General features: G+C 32.7%; 1 protein-coding gene and 2 long non-coding RNA genes across 5 annotated transcripts; 1 reads left to right on the top strand and 2 right to left on the bottom strand.

Annotated features, from left to right (window-relative positions):
- Positions 1 to 6,870: 6,870 nt before the first annotated feature.
- LOC123014439 lies at positions 6,871 to 8,127 on the bottom strand. Its single transcript, XR_006413322.1, has 3 exons — positions 8,013 to 8,127; positions 7,667 to 7,948; positions 6,871 to 7,604 (listed from the first exon to the last, which is right to left on the bottom strand). It is a non-coding gene; the product is annotated as an uncharacterized LOC123014439 (long non-coding RNA).
- A 780-nt stretch (positions 8,128 to 8,907) lies between these two features.
- Positions 8,908 to 12,128, bottom strand: LOC123015353 (brachyurin-like). 3 transcript variants are annotated; one of them, XM_044415076.1, is made up of 3 exons: positions 12,076 to 12,121; positions 9,668 to 9,794; positions 8,908 to 9,618 (listed from the first exon to the last, which is right to left on the bottom strand). In XM_044415076.1, exons 1-3 carry the CDS (start codon positions 12,116 to 12,118, stop codon positions 9,030 to 9,032), a joined length of 759 nt encoding a protein of 252 aa, XP_044271011.1. In that variant the 5' UTR covers positions 12,119 to 12,121; the 3' UTR covers positions 8,908 to 9,029. The 3 variants fall into 3 exon arrangements, with proteins under 3 accessions (XP_044271011.1, XP_044271009.1, XP_044271010.1); XM_044415075.1 differs by lacking the exons at positions 8,908 to 9,618; positions 9,668 to 9,794 and adding exons at positions 11,109 to 11,721; positions 11,780 to 12,005 and having other exon boundaries at positions 12,076 to 12,128; XM_044415074.1 differs by lacking the exon at positions 12,076 to 12,121 and having other exon boundaries at positions 9,668 to 10,585.
- Positions 12,129 to 18,366: 6,238 nt separating this feature from the next.
- LOC123014776 lies at positions 18,367 to 18,983 on the top strand. Its single transcript, XR_006413339.1, has 3 exons — positions 18,367 to 18,509; positions 18,564 to 18,667; positions 18,717 to 18,983. It is a non-coding gene; the product is annotated as an uncharacterized LOC123014776 (long non-coding RNA).
- The last annotated feature ends 4,871 nt before the right edge of the window (positions 18,984 to 23,854 follow it).

Raw genomic sequence — 23,854 nt, forward strand, 5'->3', positions numbered from 1 at the left:
GAAAAAAACTTTAACATTTTTTAAATAATTTTTTTTATTTTGGAAATAACACTTTGTAAAATTTATGTGGTTTAAAATCGCAAAAATAAATTATAATTAAAATTATAATAAACTAAGGAGGCCAGTTTCATAATCCAATTAAGAGGACTTTAAAGTTAATTTTAGTTTAGAATGTGCTGATTACTAGGTACGGATCTGTTGACTAAAATTTCACATTCTAAAACAATATTAATTTTAAAGTCCCTTTAATTCGATTATGAAACTGGCTCTAAATGTCTACTAATCCCGGTATAAATAATCCCAAATGTTTTTCTAAATAAGTCTGGGGCAGTTTAAAGATCTAATTTATTTATACTTGCTTTAAATAAGATAAACAAGAACAAAATTTTAGTAAGTAAGTAGTAATTTAACACTTATTTACTATCAAATTTTAAAAATGTCACACATAATTGATAAAAATTATTATGTTTTATTTAATCGGAACTGATAGTCTTCAAAAAACAATCGGCAGAACTAATTTTAAAAATGTCATTTGCAGCGAAGATATGACTTTCAGTAAAAAGTGTTTAAAAATTCGAAAATAAAACTTCTATCCTCAATTATCTAAAAAGCTAGGAAGCCCAAAAACTGACATTAAAAAAAAAACACAAAACATAAGTCATTATTAATTTAATAAAAACTTGTCTAGGAATTGTCTGAATCTTTAAAGGGGCAGTTAAATAAACACTTTTTATATTTTGTTTCAAAAAATAAATCTATTTGATTGTGATTTCAGTTACAATATTTTACTTTTTGAAACTGTATGTCTCGCGACTTGGCGACATCTTGAGAATTAAGCGTTTCAATTTACAGCGAGTACAACGGCAATAACTCCACAATCGCACGTTCATATCTTTGCAAATCCACAGCTACTGGTACTGTTAGTGAATGATTTATAGTCGGCAGAAGCAGCGACACTCGGTGACGGAATCTCCTCATCTCATCTCGATCCACTTTGACACAAGTTTCTGAATTAAAAATAAGCACTACCGAAACCATCACACCTCTTCTACAATTCCCTGTGAAAATTCTTTCATTCCTATTCACCGTCGACGCTCCTCCATTCCCCATTGTCCAATTGCGAAAAGTTGCGAGTGGCGTGTTAAAATTCCCTCGAAAAAAATTCTCCTCAGGTAATTGTTATCGATCTCACACAAAGCCTTTTGTCACCGGTTTCAAAGGCGTTAGGCCGGCTGCTACAAAGGATTCCTCACCCGAGAATCGGACATTATACCCATTTTCTTACATGTATATTCCGGGCCTGCTTTTCAAGACTGTCACGTAGATCAGATGGTCCATTACCTCTACAATGAATATCAGTTTAGATAAACGATCACACTTACGCAATGCCGCTTTAACTGTTGCTTCAGACGAGCCGACTTTGACGCGACAAATTCTAATTAGAAACTTGAAAAAATCACAGGACGGCATTGTATTATCCTTTGTACCATTTCAAATCGCGTTTAATGCCCAATTCCGCCTTCTTTAATTAAATAAACGTCCAGCGCCCCACCCAGAATTCCTGCCCTAACGACCATCGTCCGCATATTGTCCCGGATTTTTGCCACATCCGCGCCACTGAAGCGGAACACACAAATTTCATCATCAACTCGCCGAAACAATAGCTATTTGCATACAAAGCTCCATTGTGCCGCTCTCAACTTTGATTCCGGGGCGATTCCGGGTGACCGGAAGCGGCGTTAATTGTCGGGAAAAGTTCGCAGCGATGACAACTCACCAAAAGACGGGATTATTGATACGAAAAGTTTTTGAGCTTAATTGTCCATTAGAACAAGTAAAACACTTTTATTTGTTCCGGAAGGGAGGCACAAAGGATGGTTGATTGATTAAAACGGGGAAACCTTTGAATCACCATTTGGGACTTTCTTTAAAAAATCCGAAACTAATTATTTAAGCCACAGCTTGTGCTTTTTTTTCGTTTGTGGAACTCGATTATCGCACCCCCGGTTCCGGTTTGTTAAAAGTTAATTGCCTTTCGATGGTCTTTAAGGGGGCCACCTGGCGGGGGCCCGATCACAATTCGCGGATTTATGGTGCAGCCACCATCTGCAGCGTCTTTATACATAAGTCATGAAGAGGGTGCATTACCATAATGCCAGTACACTGACAATTTTCTACGCATTAATTCCAAGTGTTGTATTTAAAACAGGGAGAGGAATAATTGATGTCGGTTCTGCACGAGCAAACATCAAAACATTATCCAAATCAAAGGTACACAATATTTTAAGTAAACAGACGGTTTCATTTCGTTGCGTGCAAAGCCCGATCGATGGTCAGCAATTCCGGGTAAACTCCGGTCGAAAAGTTACCGGATTTTAATTAGAATGTAAAATTGAAACTTGGAAAGTTCCGCCCGGAGTAACAACAGACCAACAAGATTTTTGCGTATCGCATAATTAAAAAAGTTGAGTCGCGTGTCGACAAGACAATCCGTGAATGTGAAGAATGTAAATAAGAATTTTCTCACTTTAAGTATGTCTCGTATGAATAATTCAGCGCGAGCCGAAATCGAATTTCTCCGATGCAAATAACTCAACATTAATCACCCGAACTTTACGACACTCTTAAATACAAATCGGCGATTTTTACGAGTTATAAATCGGTAAATCTCACCTGTTGGTGACGTTTCAGTGCGAGAGAGATTCATGGTGGTCAAAACGGCGATATTTGTCGTAAATAATTTTTCTAAGGCCACCCTTTTAGCCTCGTCACGTGGCGGAGACCTAATATTCATAAATCAAAAGTTCACGCTGCGAGACACTGTGAAATGGTGATTTAGGGCGACAGCTCGATGTGTTTCATTGCAACTTTGTTTCGGAGGTTCCTGAAATCTGCATATTTGCATTTCGCTCATCACATGCGTGACAACACGCTTTTATTACGTACAAATTGGATACAAGCATTCACAAATCAAAGACAAGACGGCCGCAATCAACCACTGCGATCACACGGAATGACTTTTGTATGCAAATGACCGGCGGAGGTGATTGCTGGAAGTTGGGCTTTCCGACGAGTCGGAAAATTTCCAAAGTTTGGAAGATATCGCGAGATTTATTGCGCGGACAATAATTTATAACGGAACTCAATCGCGAAACTTAAATTTACTTTTCGTCCAATTGGGGGAATTGGGGCTGTAGCAGATGTCTGAACTGAATTGGAATGGTTTAGATTTAGACTAGATTTTATCACCATATTTTTAAATACGAGAAATATATTTATTTGCAAAAAGCTAAGGTGAAAGTTTAAGACCAAAAGTCTTGATTTCTCAACATACAGGATGCGCCAGAACTCGCGTTCCAGAGAAAAATGACATGTAAGGTAAGATACCAGGAACATGGTAAAAATGTTTAAAAATTTCTACCTCTAAAAATTTCGAAATAATGAGAGTTTAAATTTTGCACTTTGACTCTATTTACTTCTGTTGGAAAAATAATTTTCCAAGGTTTTTCGCTACAGGCTATTAGAAGAAGAAACAAGGAAGTTGTATCCTCAATTGAAATTCTGTTTAGTGTTATTTTAGGCTTTTATTGACCAAATTTTTGAACCTACGAGTTTTACTGTTAGTGGTTAGAATATTTGCTCGTAATTCGCGAACAATACGTATAAAACTTGAGAATTACGTGATGACAAGTAAGATACGAAATTGATACTAAATCATAGATAAAAAAAGGACAGAGTCGAGAGTCTGACTTATATTAATTAACCTTTGGATTTTAAACATTTTTTATCATAATAGCGGATATTATACAGGGTGCGCCAGAACTCGCGCCCCAGAGAAAAATACCATATAAGGTAAGACACCAGGAACATGGAAAAAATGTTAAAAAAATTTTATCTATAAAAATTTCAAAGTTATGAGAGTTTAAAGTTTGCACTTTGACTCTATTTATTTCAGTTGGAAAAATAATTTTCAAAGTTTTTTGCTATAGGCTATTAAAAGAGGAAACAAGGAAGCTGTATCCTAAATTGTAACTCTGTTCAATGTTATTTGTGGCTTTTCCGCGTAAACGTATTCATTTAATAACAATTAACAACCAATTGAAATTTAACAAAAACATGATTTTCACAGAATAAAGATAAAAATTTACATTTCTGCTATGTTATCTAGAAAAGTACTATTATCACTGTTATCAATCATTGTGTCAACAATAGAGTATTTTTATAAAATATTTCTGTTTCAATAGTTGGTATTGGAGTTGAAACTAAGCACTTTTTGATTAAATAAGAATAATAATAAAATGTATTTACGTGTATTCGTATTTTTTTTTCTTTGACTTATAGGTACAACATTTTTCCGCAATATATAAAATAAAAAATCCCTTATAATATTCGATTGATTTTGAGGCGCTAATTATAAATCTGTAGGGTTTTTTTCTAGCTCCTTTAGTTTTGCCGTAATCGTCGCTTAAAAATTGATAATTGTTAAAACTGTAAAATTTTATAACAGTCATACCTCGAAAACTTTGCGTCCTCGGTCAAAATAGTTTATACAGGTGTATCCTACTGTCAATTTTACATACAGGACTAGTTTTTCATTAGATTCAAAATTTTTTGAATTTTTGGTTACAATGTCTTAAAATCTACTTACTCATCGTAGAGTATTTGAAGCTATTGCATCGTGTTCAACATATAATTTGTCGTCTAAAATACCAGATTTCAAGCGTTTTTGCGACAAAAATTTGATCCACCATTTTTACAAAAATTCAAGATTTTCTTGTTTTTTTTAAACTTGACTCAATAGCGTTTTATGCACTTTTAGTCTTGTACAACGTTATACTTTTTTAAATCTCTTAGACTCTTAGGAAGAAAGCATTTGGTTCCATTTTGAAGTCTTTAATTTTTTCGATTTTTGTCAAAATTTTTGACGATTTTTGGTACCTATAGCGGACTATTTAAAGTTGAAAATTTAAGTAAAAATGGTTTTGATCCGAACCCAATCTTGACCCAGTATGTATAATTAAATTACAATAAATTGTTTATAATAATTAATAATAAATTAAACAATGTGGAATCATTTTTTGTCCTTTGTCTCACCACAAGTCTTCTGTGAAATGATTTTCATGCGCAATTTTTTGCTAGTGTTTGTTTCTTATGGTGAATTAGCTGTCGTGGGAGTGGTTTGACTTAGTAACCGTCGCCTAAAAGAGTCTGAAAGTTCCCGCCTGTGAACCACTCTTGCACATGCCGTTCATAACTCAAACTTCGCACTCCCACACTCCAATAAACATTTTGAGCCGATTTCAACAGGTTATCTCGCCTTGCACCCAGTTAAAACATTTATAAAGTCTGAACAGTCTCGCTGACGTGCCTTTTACCGACATATGGCCTTGTTTATCCCGCTTTCCTGCGTGCCCACATCGTCTGGAAGAGCGGTTCCTTTCATTTCGGATTGATTTACGCGAAAAAATCAAAGCGACTTTTTCTCAGAACCGCCGGTTAATTAGGCGACGCGAACGAGCCTCAAACATTCGGAATGTTGGAGGAATTAATGTGGCGCAAGCAACGACTTTCTGGAATTATTCATCCCTTTGGTGTAGTAAGAGAGCGCGTGGATGATGCTAATGTTCGCATTTGCCGGGTCATCACCCGCGGCACTAAATGATGCCGCAGCAGGAACCGCGAGACCGCTGCAGGAACTGTTCCTGCTGACATTTCACTACAAAGGTGGAACTCATGAGCCGTGCAGCAGGATATTAGCTTCATTGCCGGTACTTGAGGGAATTTGTGTCTTTCGGCGACTTCCGATGATAGTAGCGAGAGGTTTTTGCTTCACTCAAACTGAATTTTTTTCAAAAAAAACGAAAAAAGACGAAATGGTTCAGAAAATAACATAAACGTGATTTAAGTCAGACATATTTATTCGAGAAAAACATTAAAATTATCTCGAACTGAGAGACATCTTTGTACTATATCACACAGATCGCTTCATGTACTAACTAAACACCCTTTCTTTGACAAGAGAAGTTTACGTCTTCCTCTTTAAATAAACGAGCTTGAACTAAGATGAAATAATATTATTTAAGCGTCTTGTGCTAGGTTAAAATAAATAGTACTTGTTAGAGCAGAATTCTAATCTTGTCTATTTCTGGTGGCATTGCTTTTTTCAATTTTGTCGGCTCCCAATTAGCGCAACTTGTGGTAAAAGTTTTGTTATTCGATTAATTAGCGTAATTACACATGTCAAAGCCGTCTTATCACCCATCGATTTTGTGTCGTTTTCCAATGATTTAATGAGGAATGTCCAACAATTATTGACATGGCGTTGTAAATTATTGTTTATTGTCTGCGACAGGACCGTCGTGAAGAGGAAGAAACGGCCGTGAATAAGTAATGAGACACGACTGTATTCATTCAGTGATCGAACAGTTGGAGAATGCAGATTGACGGTATTAAACGAGTCATTGTTTATTTAGATCGCATGGACAAATGGGACATAATTTTCAAGAAAGCGAATTCTGACAAGAAGTTTTAATTTGCCGACATGTTGAATTTCGATCGAATTTTCACAAAGTAATTTATAACTGGTAATCTTGGTGTTACATTATTTGGTTTGTAAATTACGACGAGAGCATATCTACAATTTATTCATAAACTTGGGTATTGTTATGCAAAACATGGTGGAATTTAATTTCATCAAGATTTATTGTAGGCGCCGTGAAAGTGAACGATGAGGACTCCTCCTGAACACCTACGCGATTTTTGCAATGGCTTTTACAAATTTTAAAGAAAACATAAAGTACATATTAAGCACGACAGAACAGTAAAAATTGATAAACAAATATTGGTGTTAATTGTGAAAAAAAGCAACAATTTAAACATTTAAAAAGAATTAGCTTTTAATATTAAATAATAATAGAATGAATAATAAAAGAACCCATATTATTATTATTATTACTATAAAGACTAATGCATATACTACTAATACTTGTGTGTCTTTTTTATTACTTGAGTTTGATGTTGGCTCGGTAGTAGTTGGAATAGTTATCATTTCTGTTCCTTTCGCTGGGTTAAAAGTTGCTTCCGATGTGACTGTTTTATCAGTGTGGTTTTCAATCCAAGACTTATAATAAGGCAAATATGTGTATACCATTTGATTATTCAAAGCTCCAGACACAATACCTATCTGTGTGTTACCATTGTCAACGATTAAAGGTCCACCAGAGGCTCCCGGGGTAATGTTATGAACAAAGATAGTGCAGATTAATGAATCGTTTTTTATCGTTTCTTGGCATTCTTCTCTTTCTGTACGTGTCTTCTCCAATTCATTTTCGTTTTCAGGCCAAAAGTAAACGTAAAAATTGGTTTGATCTTCATTGAGATATTCAGATATTAAAATATTTGCAATGTTAGGTGTTTCATCTATTTTCCTCTTGTCGTTATCATTTAATTTGATTAGCGCAATATCGTTATGATAGAGTGTATCTCCATCTTCATAGTGATCGTGGATAATTATGTCACTGTTGTCATATCGTTTAAATTGTACACCAGGCTGTGACGAGTCGAATATATTTTGTGTTCCAAGTATGACTCCATAATGTTCAACACTACAATAGCAAATTGTTTTTTATCTCTTGATACTATATTAGCGGCAAATTAGTGTACTTACCTAAAAAAGTGAGCGGTTATTGTTATCAATTTATACGATTTTTGCAACTAGTTTTAAAAACAGTTTCATTTTTATAGTTTACAGTAGTTTACTTTCTACAAGCTTTTAGTTCCAGTGCAAAATTACTTACTTACTCTTTAACACAATGGGCTGCAGTTAATATAAAACCATCGTTAATATATGTTCCAGCACAGTTTTTTGAACTCTGGTTTTTTGACACACAGATCAAATAGATCATAAATGTGGGTTCATCTTGTCCATGATAATAAGGTATCAAGAATCCTGTTATTGAAGGCACATACGTGAGAATATATAACTGTATATTTACTAATTTGCAATAACTTACCTAATATGATACAAATAAAAGAATACCACATTACAAACCTTTTATAAAGACACGACTTTAAGGAATGAATCAACTTTTAATCAATCTTTTTTAATCTTAAGATGAGCAGATATAAGTATATAAAATACCTACAAGATAAGTAGCACGTAGCAAAATTTAATGATGAAAAAGCAAATTTTTTTTTAAATAATTTTGTCTACTAGGTACCTTTAATTTAGCATAGTTGGTTTTGCTTTCCTTCTTATTTTTTGATTTTTATTTATTTGTATTTTTATGCCTGTTATACTGATTCAGTGAAAGTTTTATCAACATTTATTTGTGATAATGACATTAATCATTGATTAGTTTTATTGTATGTATCACATGTAAAAAATGCGGAATATGAAACGTTGCTCACTTCAGGAAATATAAAAAAATACTTTAATTTTTAGAGGATATAATTATAATTACTTGAACAGTTTTAACATCATTTGCAGCAAATTTAATCACGGTAATCCACGACTCTTGTATACACCGAGGAACTGCACGTTTTACGCAATGGCCTTCCAAAAGAGGTAAGTCCAAAAAGTACAAAATCCAAACTCAAAAAACTACCAGAATCACCAACACAGGTTTTTTTATTTTTTACATCCAATTAAATGTAAAACTTTTACTTCTTTTTTTTTAAAGATCATCAGAGATATTTTTATTCGCCGGCCAAGGAACTTCTTTGTACAACCTCCGTTTCATAGAGATAATTTTTACTGAAATCACTACATGGTGGTAGTTTTGCTACTTAGATATTGTCAATATTTTTTATTTGTATGTCCAGTTGTCGATAAGATAAAATAGACAAATTTCATTACCAGGAAGGGGACAATAAAACATTAAATTTCATTGTTTTTATTGTTTCATTATCATCAAATTACGACATTTATACATATAGATTGAAAGATATTTAGTTGAAAGGTAAGAACAACTGTTTCCGTGCTATATTTGGTTGTTATAAAAACCTTATTTAGTTATTTAGTTATTTAGTTATAAAATTATTACATCAGAATTTTCAGCAATCCAGTCTAGGTAATCCACGACTCTTGTATACACCGAAGGACTGCACATTTCACACAATTCTGTTCCGAAAGACGTAAGTCCAATAAGCACCCCATCTAGACTTAGAGGACCACCAGAATCTCCATTACAAGTTCCTTTATTTCTGTATCCCGAAGTACAAAGGTTTGTATTGACAACATAAGTAGTATCATCGTCATTGTAATACATTCCACATTCGGTTAAATTCGAAACTTGCACATCGACTTTCAAAAGAACATCAGACATGTCTCTAGTAGTTGGAAAAGGAACATCTTTGTACAAGCCCCAACCAGTAGCTGTGACCGTTTCATCGAGATAACTTCTACCTGAATCACTACTGGGTGGTAGTTTTGCTGCTTGAATATTATTATTATTAGGGGCTGATTCTGACAACTGAATCAAGCAAATATCATTGCGGAGAGTTGCAGAATCATATTTTTCGTGGTTTTTGACTTCGTTATTAGAGATTATGATTTGGGTGTCTTCTGAAGGATTAGAAATGTTGTGAGCGCCCAAAATCACATCAACTGAGTTAATTCTATAAAGCAAATTCGTAAAAATTATTTGTGAAAATAAAAAACACTTACACTTCGCAACAATGACCAGCTGTAAGAACATAGTTTGATGAAATAAGAGCTCCCCCACAGAAGGCATTTCCATTGATTTTTACACCAACTTGATATGGAACGGAATGAGGTACTACTTCATCTCCTCCTATAATTCGAACTTTTGAGGGTGCAACGTGAGCCTGAATGAGCTTTAAGTTGGGTTCGCAGACACTGTAATGGCTTAGAGCCAGAAAGGCTAACAGGATTGCTTGCTTTGACATTTTGGACAACAGTGATAAAAAAATTAATGTAGAGATTTATACAAAGTTATCGCGAGATAAAATTTCAAGAACAATGTAATTGACAATGGTAATCAGTACTTCTTTTGTGTTTATTGTCAACGTGGCTACATATTTTGATTTAGGCAAAAAACAATGTGTAACATTGATTTGTATAGTAACCATTCAACATAAGAAATACTATTGTTTAAAATTTGACTATCGATCCACTCGTTATAACTTCCAACGTCTGTGTAGATAGACGAACCATCATTATCTTTATCTCCTCTTGAAACTGTACCAATTTGCATTGATTCGCAATTAAGAGGCTCTCCCGAATCTCCTTTGTAAGGGCCATTTTCACCAAAAGCACAAATTTTAGATAAAAACATTCTTCCTTGAGCGTAACAATTTTTTACAACAATTTGTCATTAAAGTCTTTACTTGAAGTTGCCCAACCTAAAGTAAAACATCTTTTTTCGTATGTATAGAGAAATGGAGAAATGACTTAAAAAAATAAGTCTAATATCAGGGTTATAAGGTGTTGTATTATTTCTAAAACCCTTATGAACAATAAATTTTGAAAAATAACAGGAAGGGAACAATAGAAAATAGTAAATTTGATTGTTTTTAATTTGTATTGTTTTGTTATCGTTGCAACATCTTGACATAAATTTAGACCTAGATATATTTAGTTATTAAAAACCTAATGTAATTACTTTATTTCAACATCAGAATTTTCAGCAATCCAGTCTAGGTAATCCACGACTCTTGTATACACCGAAGGACTGCATATTTCACACAATTCTGTTCCGAAAGACGTAAGTCCAATAAGCACCCCATCTAGACTTAGAGGACCACCAGAATCTCCATTACAAGTTCCTTTATTTCCATATCCCGAAGTACAAAAGTTTGTATTGACAACATAAGTACTATCATCGTCATTGTAATACATTCCACATTCAGTTAAATTCGAAACTTGCACATCGACTTTCAAAAGAACATCAACTTTTGAAGGTGCAACGTGAGCCTGAGTGAGCTCTAAGTTGGGTTTGCAGACGCTGTAATGGCTTAGAGCCAGGAGGGCTAACAGGATTGCTTGTTTTGACATTTTGAACAACAGTGATAAAATATAACTGTAGAGATTTTATATAAAGTTATCGCGAGATAAAATCTCAAGAAAAATATAATTGACAATGATAATCAGTACTTCTATTGTGTTTATTGTCAACGTGGCTACATTTTTTGACTTAGACAAAAAACTATGTGTGACATTGGTTTGAACACGTTTAGTATAGTAACTATTAAGAATAAGAAATACTATTATTTAAAATTTGATCATCGATCCACTTGTTATAACTTCCAACGTCTGTGTAGATAGACAGACCATCATTATCTTCATCTCCTCCTGAAACTATACCAATTTGCGTTGATTCGCAATTAAGAGGCCCTCCCGAATCTCCTTTGTAAGGGCCATTTTCACCAAAAGCACAAATGTTAGATAAAAAACATTCTTCCTTGAGCGAAACAAGTTTTTCCAACAATTTGTCATTGAAATCATTATTTGAAGTTGCCCAGCCCAAAGTAAAACAGCTTTTTTCGTACGTATAGAAAAATGGATTATTAGACAACGCAACAGTGTTAATTTTGTCATTAAGGATAATTGATTGACTTAAAAAAATAAGTCCAATATCATGGTTATAAGGTGTTGTATTATTGGTAAAATTCTTATGAACAGCAAATTCTGAACTTTCTAACTGTACACCATTGTCGGTTAAATCGTTAATTCCTAGTAGAATTGAAATTTCATTTGCACTGGAAAATAATTTAAAAATAACATAGAACTACAAGCAAACAAAAATTGTATATTTACTCAGAAATACAATGAGCGGCTGTTAGAATTGTATCATTCGTGATTAAGGTTCCAACACAAAACTTGTTTGTGGTCGGATTATTTAAAAAAACCACATACGGGTAGTATGTAATTGGAGTAGTGGTAGTAATAGTAGTAGTGGTAGTAGGAGTAGTGGAAAACAATATTACGAGAAGAGAAACAAGTAAGAGTAATACACATATTATTATTCCAGCAAAACAAATAGCTGAAATAATGGCTTAAGTAAATATTTTGATTAAAACATTAATAAGTAATAAAAATGCTGCTGTACTCACCCGGGTGTTTAATTTTTGTTTTGTTCTTATAAGAGCGACGCATTGTGTGCAGTATCATTATAAACTAAATTATAAATGATTCATAGATAATTTAAGTAGATATATTAGATTAAAAACATCTATCTAGTATAGAAAAAAATAACCTAGAAACTTGAATTGATATATGAATATGAATAAACAATATTATTACCAAAACTTAGACCCTCAGCAATTTTCAATAATATTAAACAGTTTCTTGATTTTTTATTAACAATCAAAAATTCCATGCAATTTTTTTCAAAACTGTAAATTTTGACAATACTATACAGGGTGATTCAGATAAGATAATGAGCCCGACGTTCTGACGATTCAACCCAAAAAATAAATTTCATTTAGGTATGTCTTAATCTAATTTTAATTACGATTTGCATTTGCAATCCAAATTATCTTATCTTGCTCTGACAGTGCTTTGACAAGCAATTAATGATTTATAAAAAAACTATTTGCCTACCTTTAATGATTCATTCTTTCATACATTTTGTATTTTGTATTAGACTAATTTAAATTGGAGCAAAGGCGTAAATGAAATTTGTTTTTTGGATTGCACCGCCAGATCGTAAGGCTCATTATCTTTTCTGAATCGCCCTGTAGTTTTCGTTGGGAGAGTCGATATGTCCCCCAAGTTTAAAGAAAACGTTTAAAAAAAATTCCAACTCTCAAGGATTTTTTTCCACCGATTGCTCTATTTTTGTCTAATTTGAGTGGACTATGGTTCGTTACACAATTATGAAAAATCAAAACATTATTATCTTTCTCTTTTTCCTTTTTGTTTTTAATACATAGGGCGCGCCAGAACTCGTGCCCCAGAGAAAAATGCCATGTAAGGTAAGATATCAAGAACATGAAAAAAATGTTAAAAACATTCGAAGTTATGAGAGTTTAAATTTTGCACTTTTATTCTTATTTCTTTTGGAAAAATAATTTTCCAAGTTTTTTTGCTACAGGCTATTAGAAGAGGAAACAATGAAGCTGTATCTTAAATTGTAACTCTGTTTAATGTTATTTGATGCTTTTGTGGCAAAATTTTTGTACCTTTACTAAATATTATAAAAAACAAATCAGTATCATTAAATAGACATAAAATAGTCTTAGTCAAATCCTGTCGGATTTGATTAAGAGTTTCATTTTTATTTAGTAAAGTGTCAATTGACACTTTTCAAATCATCGTGCTCCTATAAAAACAGTTGGGGAGACTAAGAAAGTGTCAGATGTACTTAATTAAAAAAATTCTAGACTTGCAAAAAACATTTTAAAATTAAGGAAATGCTTAAATTTAAAAAATGTCAATCCAGATTTTTCAAAACATCGTGCTACAAAAGACAGTTGGGGAGACTATGAAAGTGTCAGTTATACTGCATTAATAAATTTATAGACTTGCAAAAAACATTTAAAAATTTCTTAAAGAAATGCTTACATTTTAAAAAATGTCAATCCAGACTTTTCTAAACATCGTCCTACAAAAGACAGTTGGGGAAACTAAGAAAGTGTCAGATGTACTGAATTAAAAAAAATTCTAGATTTGCAAGAAAACATTTAAATATTTCTTTAAAAAATGCTTAAATTAAAAAAATGTCAATCTTGACTGCTTTACAAAAGTTAAGAAAGTCGCATTATTTTTACAACAATCAAATTTTATTTTTCTAAGCATTGCGGAATCCAGCAAAAATAAAAAAGTAAAAAGATATCTGCTTTTGTCTCACTTTAATCAATTAATTATTGAATTAACTTTTGGGGATTTGTCTTATGAGAATTTAAACACCATTTTGTTTACTTATACTCCTTAATAATTTTTGCTAATAGTCAGAAATTTAGTAGCTTGATTTTTATGGTGTCAGTTTGTGATCCCTTCAAAACGTGATCTTGAAACCCATTGGAGTCTAATAAGCCGTGTCCATCCTGGAATTGATTGAGCGATCTTTGCCCCGTCAAATTACCGCAATCTTAATAATGCACCCTTGTTTGTGCCTATTAATTCGGTTATCTACCCTTCTCCCAAAACTGCATAATTGATTTTTTATCTGTCCACTTTACGATGTCAGTAAACCCGGCAAACGTTGTACAATCATGCAATCCTCTCATACTAAATCGAATTGTTGCTCCAAGAACAACAGTAAATTTGTCAACAATCACTAATGAGCTCCTCAAACATGAATTACGATCTCGCATTAATCATTACGCTGTAATTGATGTATCAAGCAGCGAGGCATCCACTAAACAGGCTTGTACTCTAATTAGTCATCTGAACGTTTCAATTTTTGGCTCTTCGTCGCGAAAGGATAATTTTTCTTTGTGTGAATTTCGAACGCTGGTTGGTATTTTCAGCTGATGGGTGCTTCGCACGCGAAATCGTAAATTGGTCGACTACACGATGACATTCCTGTTTGGTTTTATTTATGGCGTAATTATATTTCGTTATCTTGAAATCAGTAGGCTTTTATTTGTTGTGTTGTATAATAGCGAGAATTTTTATGCTTTTGTGCCATGCGAGAGTGTGAAAACGGCCAGGGGTTAGCGCAAACAGAATTTAGAACGGCTGTTTAAGCCACAGGGAGAATAGATTAAAAAAAAACAAAACGCATTCAATTTCCCGGGATTTTTAAACACAAGACAAGATTGTCGGTTTGTTGTATTTGGACAATTAGGAAGAAACGGGAATTATTGATTTGGGGCTTATTTTCGGCTGTAAACATCGTCGAAAGGGTTGAAAGGGCGGCTTTGTTGGAAGTTAACGTGCAAGTCTGGAATAGTATTTGTCACTGTTTTGAGGACATTGATGAATGTGGTCTCTACATCGATTGCTTCACTCTTATCGACAACTTCACAATGGAGACACTTTGCTAGACACGGTGTAATAAATCAGAGGAAATCTGAAAACGGGATCGACCCTTCTTCCGAAACGACACGAGATGCGGAGGTCGAACGTGACAATTAGATGATAATAAAGAATGTTTGGGAAATGGGAAAAAACACAAGAGTGCAAACAAAAGCAAAAATAATCTTGTAAGGGGTAATCAAATAAACCTGAATCAAAATTTTTATTTCCAAATATTTGGGAAAATAAACTTGAACTTGTTCTTTTCAAATTAGATGGAATTAGTTGAATACGAATTATTATTATCAGATGAGTAGGAGATAATAATAGTAATAAAAAAATTGACGAAAGATAAAGACAATATAAAAATTAAAACAGTACTTAGAAGTACTTCTAACGTATATATCAAACAATAAATATCTCAAAATAAAATTATGACATACAGGGGGAATTATTATTATCAGATGAGTAGGAGATAATAATAGTAATAAAAAAAATTGACGAAAGATAAAGACAATATAAAAATTAAAACAGTACTTAGAAGTACTTCTAACGTATCTATCAAACAATAAATATCTCAAAATAAAATTATGACATACAGGGTGCGCCAGAATTCGCCTCTCAGAGAAAAATGCCATATAAGGTAAGATACCAGAAACATGGAAAAATGTTAAAAAAATTTTATCTATAAAAATTTCAAAGTTATGAGAGTTTAAATTTTGTAATTTGACTCTATTTATTTCTGTTGGAAAAATAATTTTCCAAGTTTTTTTTGCTACAGTCTATTAGAAGAGGAAACAAAGAAGCAGTATCCTAAATTGTAACTCTGTTCAATGTTATTTGTGGCTTTTATTGGCAAATCTTTTGTACCTTTACTAAATAATTGTAAAGAAACATATACAAGATCATCAGTATCATTAAATAGACATGAAAAAATGTGAAATGTCAAAAAATATATGTCAACATTTTTTGACAGATAGAATTTTTTAAACATTTTTTTCATGTTCCTGGTATCTTATCTTACTTGAAATTCTTCTCTGGGGCGCGAGTTTTGGCGCACTCTGTATTTTTTAAGAAATCCAGAAATAGAAAAAACGAGTGTGTCATCAATCAAATAATTAGAAAAAACATTTTTTATGGTCTAGTAAAGGTAGGATAACGTTCCACTAGACGGAATTTAAGTATTTGAGTAGCCATATCGTCATTTTTGTGTAAAATAAAATATATTTTATCCACTATCACTCTATAAAGAGACTTTATTCCACATTTTAGATGCGTATAAACTACCACTTTATTCACTAGTGAAATAAAGTAACTTTATTCTACTGTTATTAACCAGCGCACCGCGTAACAGCTTACTATGTTTAACCAAAAGCACATTTGGCGTGACGTTTAAATGTCAGTTTAAAATTAAATTTAAATGTAATTATCAATTTAAGTAATTTTTTTGTGGTGTTCGTAGAAAAAGTATAGTATGTAACACGTCTATAAACTTCTCTAGACATTCGTTTTATTAAACACTCGCCTCGCTGTGCTTTGCTCGTGCCTAATAAAACTCATGTCTAAAGTGGCGTTTATAGCACTAGTTATATAATATACAATTAGAACATTTTTTTTATGATCAACTGCAAACAAAAATCAAAGATATTTTTTTGCTAAAAATGTATTATAATATTCTGTTACAAATATATATTTTTTAGATAAGAAAAAATCAAGCTTTTCAAAATTGCGATAGCCAATTAGCCACCTTTGACTTTCATTTAAAAAATACAAGTTTATCTTATTACAGCTAAACAAATAACTAAAAATGTCAACTTTTGTCTATAAGTCTATAATGTACCCCAGGACATATCACTCGATTTTGGCTAAATCTCTTAGTTTCGTAAATTTTCTATTTGGACGTCTAAAATGCAGTACCCTGTACATCAATTTTTGAGAATTCTAAGTAATCTCTCTAAACTAATAACTCTAATAAAGATATTGATATTAATTTTCTAGTAATCCACGTGTTGATCAGTAATTAAGTTCGTGTTCATTTAAAATACTAAAATAATCGGTTATTTTAGAACATGATTAACAGTAAAACTATTTGAATAGAGTGAATAATTTAATCGAAAATTGCAAAATCGGTAATTTTGTAAAAAATTGTGACGCAGAATTGGTTTATTGCCTCGCATTTAGAATAATGCGATTATCGCGAAATTTTTCTTTCCTTTTCCTGTCGGTAGAAATCCGTGTGGCTCGAAATTATAAAATCGCCCTCGATTTATAGCCAGTTTTGTTCCGGTTTCCTGTTTCGTCCCTCTATTCTTCGTCCGGTTTTCCCCAAGCACGTGAAAATTGCCCTCATAGATCATTTCGTTAAAATTTTGATTAAATTAAACGAATTCCGTGAAAATGAAGAAGCGTCGCTAATCACGGCCCCGGAAACCGCTGATAAACGATCCTGTTACGATTTTAAATTAAACTCGCGTCCAATAAATTAATCCGAAGTGACACGGCCGAATTCGTGGCGATAAATCAGCTTTTTCAATTTTATCGCTCGGACAGATTCGATATCCAAATTACTTGTGCGAGGTTTTTTTAATGTTAGTTTTATTCGGACAGTGGAATCGTCTTCAGATCGGAAAGTCGTAAATCTGGAGCGATAAAATCATTAGCGAAATGCATTTCCTGTGGCTAATGGCGGGATAAATTATGTTTAATAATTATATTTCGCGACGAGATTATCGACCACTGCGGGCACAACTCCGACAGGAATTTATGAAATTTTCGATATCGAGATTACAGGACGCTAATCTAGGCCATTTAATAGGATTCTATTTTACACGCTGCTGAATATTGCATGAAACAATGACATTTCCAATGTAGATCCTGCGGATAATTTATTTAAAAATGCGATACGAGTGTAAATTGTTTAAAAGGAGGAAATGCATTAAACGCTTATGAATGATGAACAAATAAAACTCGAGTCTTTCCCAATTCACAATTCCAATTTCTCGCGCAATAACTCTTTTCATCTTCTCCGAGACGTTGTTTACCGGACATTATTGAAAATGTTTCCGGACGTTTGAGAGAATCGCTTTAGCAAGTTGGCAAAACTCGACTTTAGACGTTATGAATCTTCCAAGACATAGGGCTTGCTTAATATCACCTTAGTTTACTGCAATAACACCGTTGCTAAGGCTACCAACTACCCTTGCAATCACCCCCAAGATTTATATTTATTCTCGACGGGATGCGAGGGTGAGACGCTGCACTGGCCTGCATTCATTCACTCAACCTAAAACCTGATAAAAGATAACAAATAACTTTGAATCAGATAACAAAGTCCACCCTGAATTTACTAGTGAACTTGAACCTGATTTCTATCTAATCTGGAATTAGATAATGATACGTCATTATTGATTTTACTGACGTTATATTTATATTTATTTTGTAGTTGTAAAAAATATTTCTTTAATTTTTTTTCAAACCATAAAATCAAGTCGAACGTGCTTTTAGCCTCAAGCGCCCCCTAAAACCTCCCCTTTATGTCAATTCCATGACAGGAGCAAGTTGCGTCGGATTTATGACACGTCAGGTGAGGATAAAACCCACCCTCTCATGTTTTGCATTTATTTTTGTCATCTTGGAGGGTTATTAGACACGGCTTTTTACAAATGATGTCTAATCCTGAAAGCTGAAACTTGGCACTTTGTAATCCGGAGCTGACCGCATGAATTTGCCGCCCTCTCTTAAGTTAACCCCCAGCGACCCTCGTCACAACCAACTTACCACTTTGTTATAGGATTGTACGGTGTTATTAACCCTTCAGGACAAAGGAAGTATCTGTAATCGGGATGGAAATGTAGGTTACGATGTTGCCGACTAACTGATTAAACTGATACGTCTTTACGAGAAGAGGGAAAGGTGGAAGTCGGGGTTGGAGACCCACATACTTGCTTATAGCAGACAGACTTATTTTAGAAATTATAAAAAATATACAACTTTTTGATGGCCTTAGCAGCAATATACCAGGTGAATAAAAAGTATGGAACCAAACGTTTATTGCTTAAACTATTTATTTTTTGGGAAAACTAATTGAAAAATTATGTTTTAGCAAAAATAAAAATTTTCGAATTTTTTTTTTGTTTTTGAGTTTTACAAAATTTTTATTTTCTTAAATGGCAACCCACTATAAAACCATTTTTCTCATGAAGGTTACAATCTAAGGATTACCACTATCTACTTTTATTTAATTTTTTCAAAAATTTTTCTTACATAAGTTGCAATTTTGCCAAAAAAAATCATATATCTCAAAAACAAAATTTCGTTTTCTTAATATTATGATCACATTTTTTATATTAATTTAATTCATATTAATGATTATTTTTTGGAGGCCAATAATTTTTAAAAAATCGCTTGATTCCATACTTTATATTCACCCTGTGTATTCATTTGAAGTTCTTTGTTTGTGGCGGTAAAAAATAAATTGTGTATTTTTTTTCATGCAATTTGAACGATACTTTTTTTCATAAAAATTATTGAATTTTGCAATCCGTTACAAATATTCAAAATGAGAAATAACTCTGTGTTATTGTGTGTGTGAGATACTGATTTATAGTAAAATTCAGGAGGGTAGACCGGTGCGTCATCAATTTCATTTTTTCCTTACCAACTTAAAAGTGCAATAAAAAAATCTATCACAATGTAAATTGAAAGAATTAAAGGGTCTCTAAGGATAGTAGCCTTGAATATTAATTTACGTATGTACTTCAACTACACCACTTAAAAGTCATGTTTGAGTGAATTTGTCAATTTGACATTGACAGTAACATTATTGTCGTCGTTGAAAGTCTTTTTGGTATAATTTGCAAGGATTTTTCGTTTATTGGTGGATTTCATGCTTTTGTTCTGCTTCTCATTGGTTTCTTTTAATAATTCCTTACGATTAAGTAACTTCTATGAAATCAGGCATAAATGCACTTGTGTTATTGTGAAAAATTAAAATAATGAGGGCTCACCGATTAAAATTAGCCCCCCTTCATCCTTTATTTATTCTACAAAAAATTGGGCCAATCTTATAAAAGACCATTCAAATGCTGTTTTGTGTGTCTGCTATGGCACAAACCACACTCTCTAAATAAAATTGTGATTATTTGAGATATTTGAGGTAAATATGAGCGTTGTTTAAGAAGTCCATTATTTAATGAAGTAATTAACTGTACAAACTGAATTCGACTCATTATTTTGACTCTCACATAAGAAATTTTCTGGATTTCCTAAGATCAGAATAAATGCTTCTTAACGTTTATTGTTTGTTTTCGAAGCATATAAGATGCAACTTTATTTTGTAGACGTCTTGAATTTCAACTTTTTCTTTTTTCTTACCTGGAAGATTGCATAAGATCGTCTATGGTTTTAAATCCTTAAAAAAAACTCAATGTAAGAAATTAGCTTCTTGTTCATGCTCCTTATATTTATGATGATTCCTATTTATGAAATACAGATTTTGCATCCGTTTTCTTCTTAACTTACCCACTGTTATTTAGAAAATCGGTTTTATACTGATGTACCCTAAAAATTCCGAGTTTTGGATACAACATCCAAAAGCATTGGAAAACATAATGATGGAATGAACACACTGCCATTTCCAATCTATTACATTAAATTTTATATTTAGATATTCAACCTAACGTCAAAAAATTGACGTTTTGTCATCGCGATGTAAACGTGGTGAGGAGAAACGTCAGATGACGCACCGGTCAACCCCCGTGATTTTTCGTATAATTCACGAATAACATCCAATTGTTAAAAAAAAATTTTGTTTACTGTTTTTCTTAAAAATTCAATTTATTTTTCGTTTGTTTGAAGACTTGTTTGAAAAGCTTTCCGTTGAGCATGGTCTCTACACAAGCGACAAATTCTTCTGGTGGTACATTTTGGAACTGACTAAAGATGTAGTGGCATTTATGGATCGGTAAAGTAGAGAAACTGTAATTTTGGAGTTTCAAGTAGAAATACCAAAAATACACAAATCTCAAAATAAAAAGAATTAGGAGTATAATTTTTAATAAATTATGTACTTTATTTTTTGTTTGTTCTAATTCATTATAACTATCATTGTGGCGACACCATCTATTTATCTTTCTGTTTTTAACTATAGAAATTAAAAGAAACAAAGCAAAATAATTACACTGGCCGCCAAAATTAACCGGACAACCAAAATTTTGCGATTTTTCACATTGTAATAATTGTGTTATTCTTTGTCGGATTTCGACGAATTTTTGTTTGGCTTAAAAGAAAAACTTTATAGAATTATAGATCATTGTAATTTAATTCAATAACATTTCTAGTTTTGTCTTCTAAATGTGATTCTCAAAAGCAAAGGCACTGTGTTTTTTACTTATTTTTATACTGAGCTGTGGTGTGCGACAGAGATAAACTTAAGTTTTTATTGATTTCAGATTATTGCCTATTCTTTTCAGAATTATGCACCACATTTTTTAAAATTTTAATTCTTAAGACATGACAGATATAAACCTTCAAAAAAAAAAGGATTACATTTCCAATTCTAATGAATGTTCGTATTATTTAGGCCAAATGTCTCAATAAGCGCATGGAAGCTTCCAATAATTAACTTGTTGTAATCCTTTGAAGTTTCAAGTTTTTTAGATTTTTTGTGTTTAAAGACATAATTGTGCTCTTTTGGTGACATAAGCAATAATTTTTTATTTAACTACCTTTTTATGTGGCCTACTTTCTGAATGAATATTTAGTAGTATCAATATTTTCAATCAAGGAAAATTTCGTTAAAAATTTAAATGTAATTTTATAAATTAGTCACTAAATTACTTTATTCTAAAAAAGAAATGTACATAAAATAAAATTTATAAAAGAAATAAATAGAAGTGGAGGCCCTAACTCCTTGGTTCCATTATAGAATTCTAGGAAAAAAAATGCTGGTTCAGGAGCTATCTGGCCAATTGGGAGAAACTCGCTACTAAGTCCTGTTTCCGTTTTTTCAGCCTTCTGCAATTATTACTCCTGGTGATTGTTTTAATCTCGTTCCAATCACCACTACCATACATAACATTCTTATAATTACCGCTTCAGGTGTTCGATCTTTCAACAACCACAAAGAGAAATATTATCAAAAAGCCCACGTACTTTCCGATTTCGAAATGTTTATTTTCCTACGAACAATAGATTTTATGAAAGCGCTTTACTTTTTTCTTTGCTTGTGTCGAGTAATAACTGCCTACTTAAATCAAATCAAAATAGCCCTCGCTCGAATAAAAATATAACAATGAATGCGTAATAAATTCAGATAAGATCGTTTAAACGGTTATAAATGCGCTCCTGGGGGCGAAGCCGAACAAGTACCTAGTTCGACTCGAAAGCTCTTCATAGGTATTGTCCTGAGGCAGCTGGCGAGTAATTATAACATCGCCGACAGCCCCACCAGACTCATAATGAGGCAGACTCAGCGGCTATTACTCGCTAAAATTGAAATAATGATACTTGCGGCTCAAATACATTTTCAAGACCAGGATGTATTCTACATTTATTTAATTACTTTGAGCTTTTTTCCTACAAGCCGCTCATAAATTTACAACCGCCTCGAGTGACTCAAAGAAACTTTGATATTTCTATTAAAAAGCAAAGAACTATCTCGTAATAATTTCTTCTGTTCTTATTCAAGTTTCTTTTAATAGCAACCGAAAACTCTATTGTAATTTAAACGTGATATAAGTTGGCCGCGAGGGAAATAAAATGCATTTATTCCGGCTAGATTGCGGCTGAAAGTTGAGCTTTTCGAGCTTTGTTTCATTTTAAAGTTACAAGATCTCATTTCGATATTAATTAAGCTGTCGCTATTAAAACTCGTTACAACTAAACGAATTGGATAGTCCCTTCCACTATAAATATAATTAAAAGCTCTGTCCGAATTTTCACGTGATTGAGCTTTGGCGACCAACAATGCATTTGCTAAATCCCGAACCCCGATTTAATTAAAAGCCCTAATCCGGCCTCTCTGTTTTGTTTCTGTTTAAATAAATTCCAAAAGTGGGTGATTTTATCACGACGACGTGAGTTCCTCTAATAACTCAACTATCTTTATGACGCTGTCATACAACGTTTTAATTAAAATATTCATAAAGCTGGAGGACTAGCCGAACAACGGCGATTAAGATCTAATTAGGCTTTTTGTGTTGTTCAATCTACGGAGAGCTTAAAAGCTTCGCAAGCGACGAAAGAAAGTCATAGGTTAATTACAAGCTGAAAGCTTCCTTCTTGGATGAGTTTATTTAAAGAAAATTGACCGAAGAGTGTTGTTATGTCTGCGACGAGCTTTTAATTATTCACTTGAATCAGTACTTGACTTTGGGGAAAAATTCAATGAAAGTTTTATTCTAAAAGCACGATGCATTTTTAATTACAACAAGAGTTAAAATCGAGTCGAAGGAAATATTTAATGGTGAGCTTTTAGGTAAGGAACGAGTTGGAGAGGGCCAGAAACGGGTCGACAGTTTTATTTTATTGTTTAAATTAATAATTATTTAATTACAACTGTCGCCTAAATAATGAAATATAAAATAAGATATGAAAAAATCGTAACCAAAAGTTATTATTAAAAAGGAGGAAACAAAAAATGAATTATTTTTAATCGCTTTATCGCAATAAAATTTTTTTATTTATAAACAATAAATTATCTTTCATGACGTTATTTGTCATTTGCAAAATAATGTGATTAAGCGATAATTCCGGTTCCTTTTTCCTCGTCTGACGAAATTCGTTTCCCTCGAAATTATAAAATCGCCCTCAATTTATTTCCAGGTTCGGTTTTCCGGTTTCCGGAGTTGGGGATTTTAGCCGTCTGTTATTTCTGCATAATTTTATAAATTCTTTAGTGAGAAACCACAAAATTTCAATTAAAAAAAA

Source organism: Tribolium madens, unplaced genomic scaffold (genome assembly GCF_015345945.1).
Source record: "Tribolium madens isolate multiple individuals breed KSU strain unplaced genomic scaffold, Tmad_KSU_1.1 Scaffold_97;HRSCAF=244;Tcas5.2_LG3a, whole genome shotgun sequence".
NCBI classification, from domain to species: Eukaryota; Metazoa; Arthropoda; class Insecta; order Coleoptera; family Tenebrionidae; genus Tribolium; species Tribolium madens.

Excerpts from the sequence above, each read along its gene's own strand:
- LOC123015353 (XM_044415074.1), bottom strand. The coding sequence starts at position 9,909 with ATGTCAAAGCAAGCAATCCTGTTAGCCTTTCTGGCTCTAAGCCATTAC. Across the intron at positions 9,619-9,667 it reads GCTGGTCATTGTTGCGAAGT|AATTAACTCAGTTGATGTGA; the intron begins GTAAGTGTTTTT and ends TTTGCTTTATAG.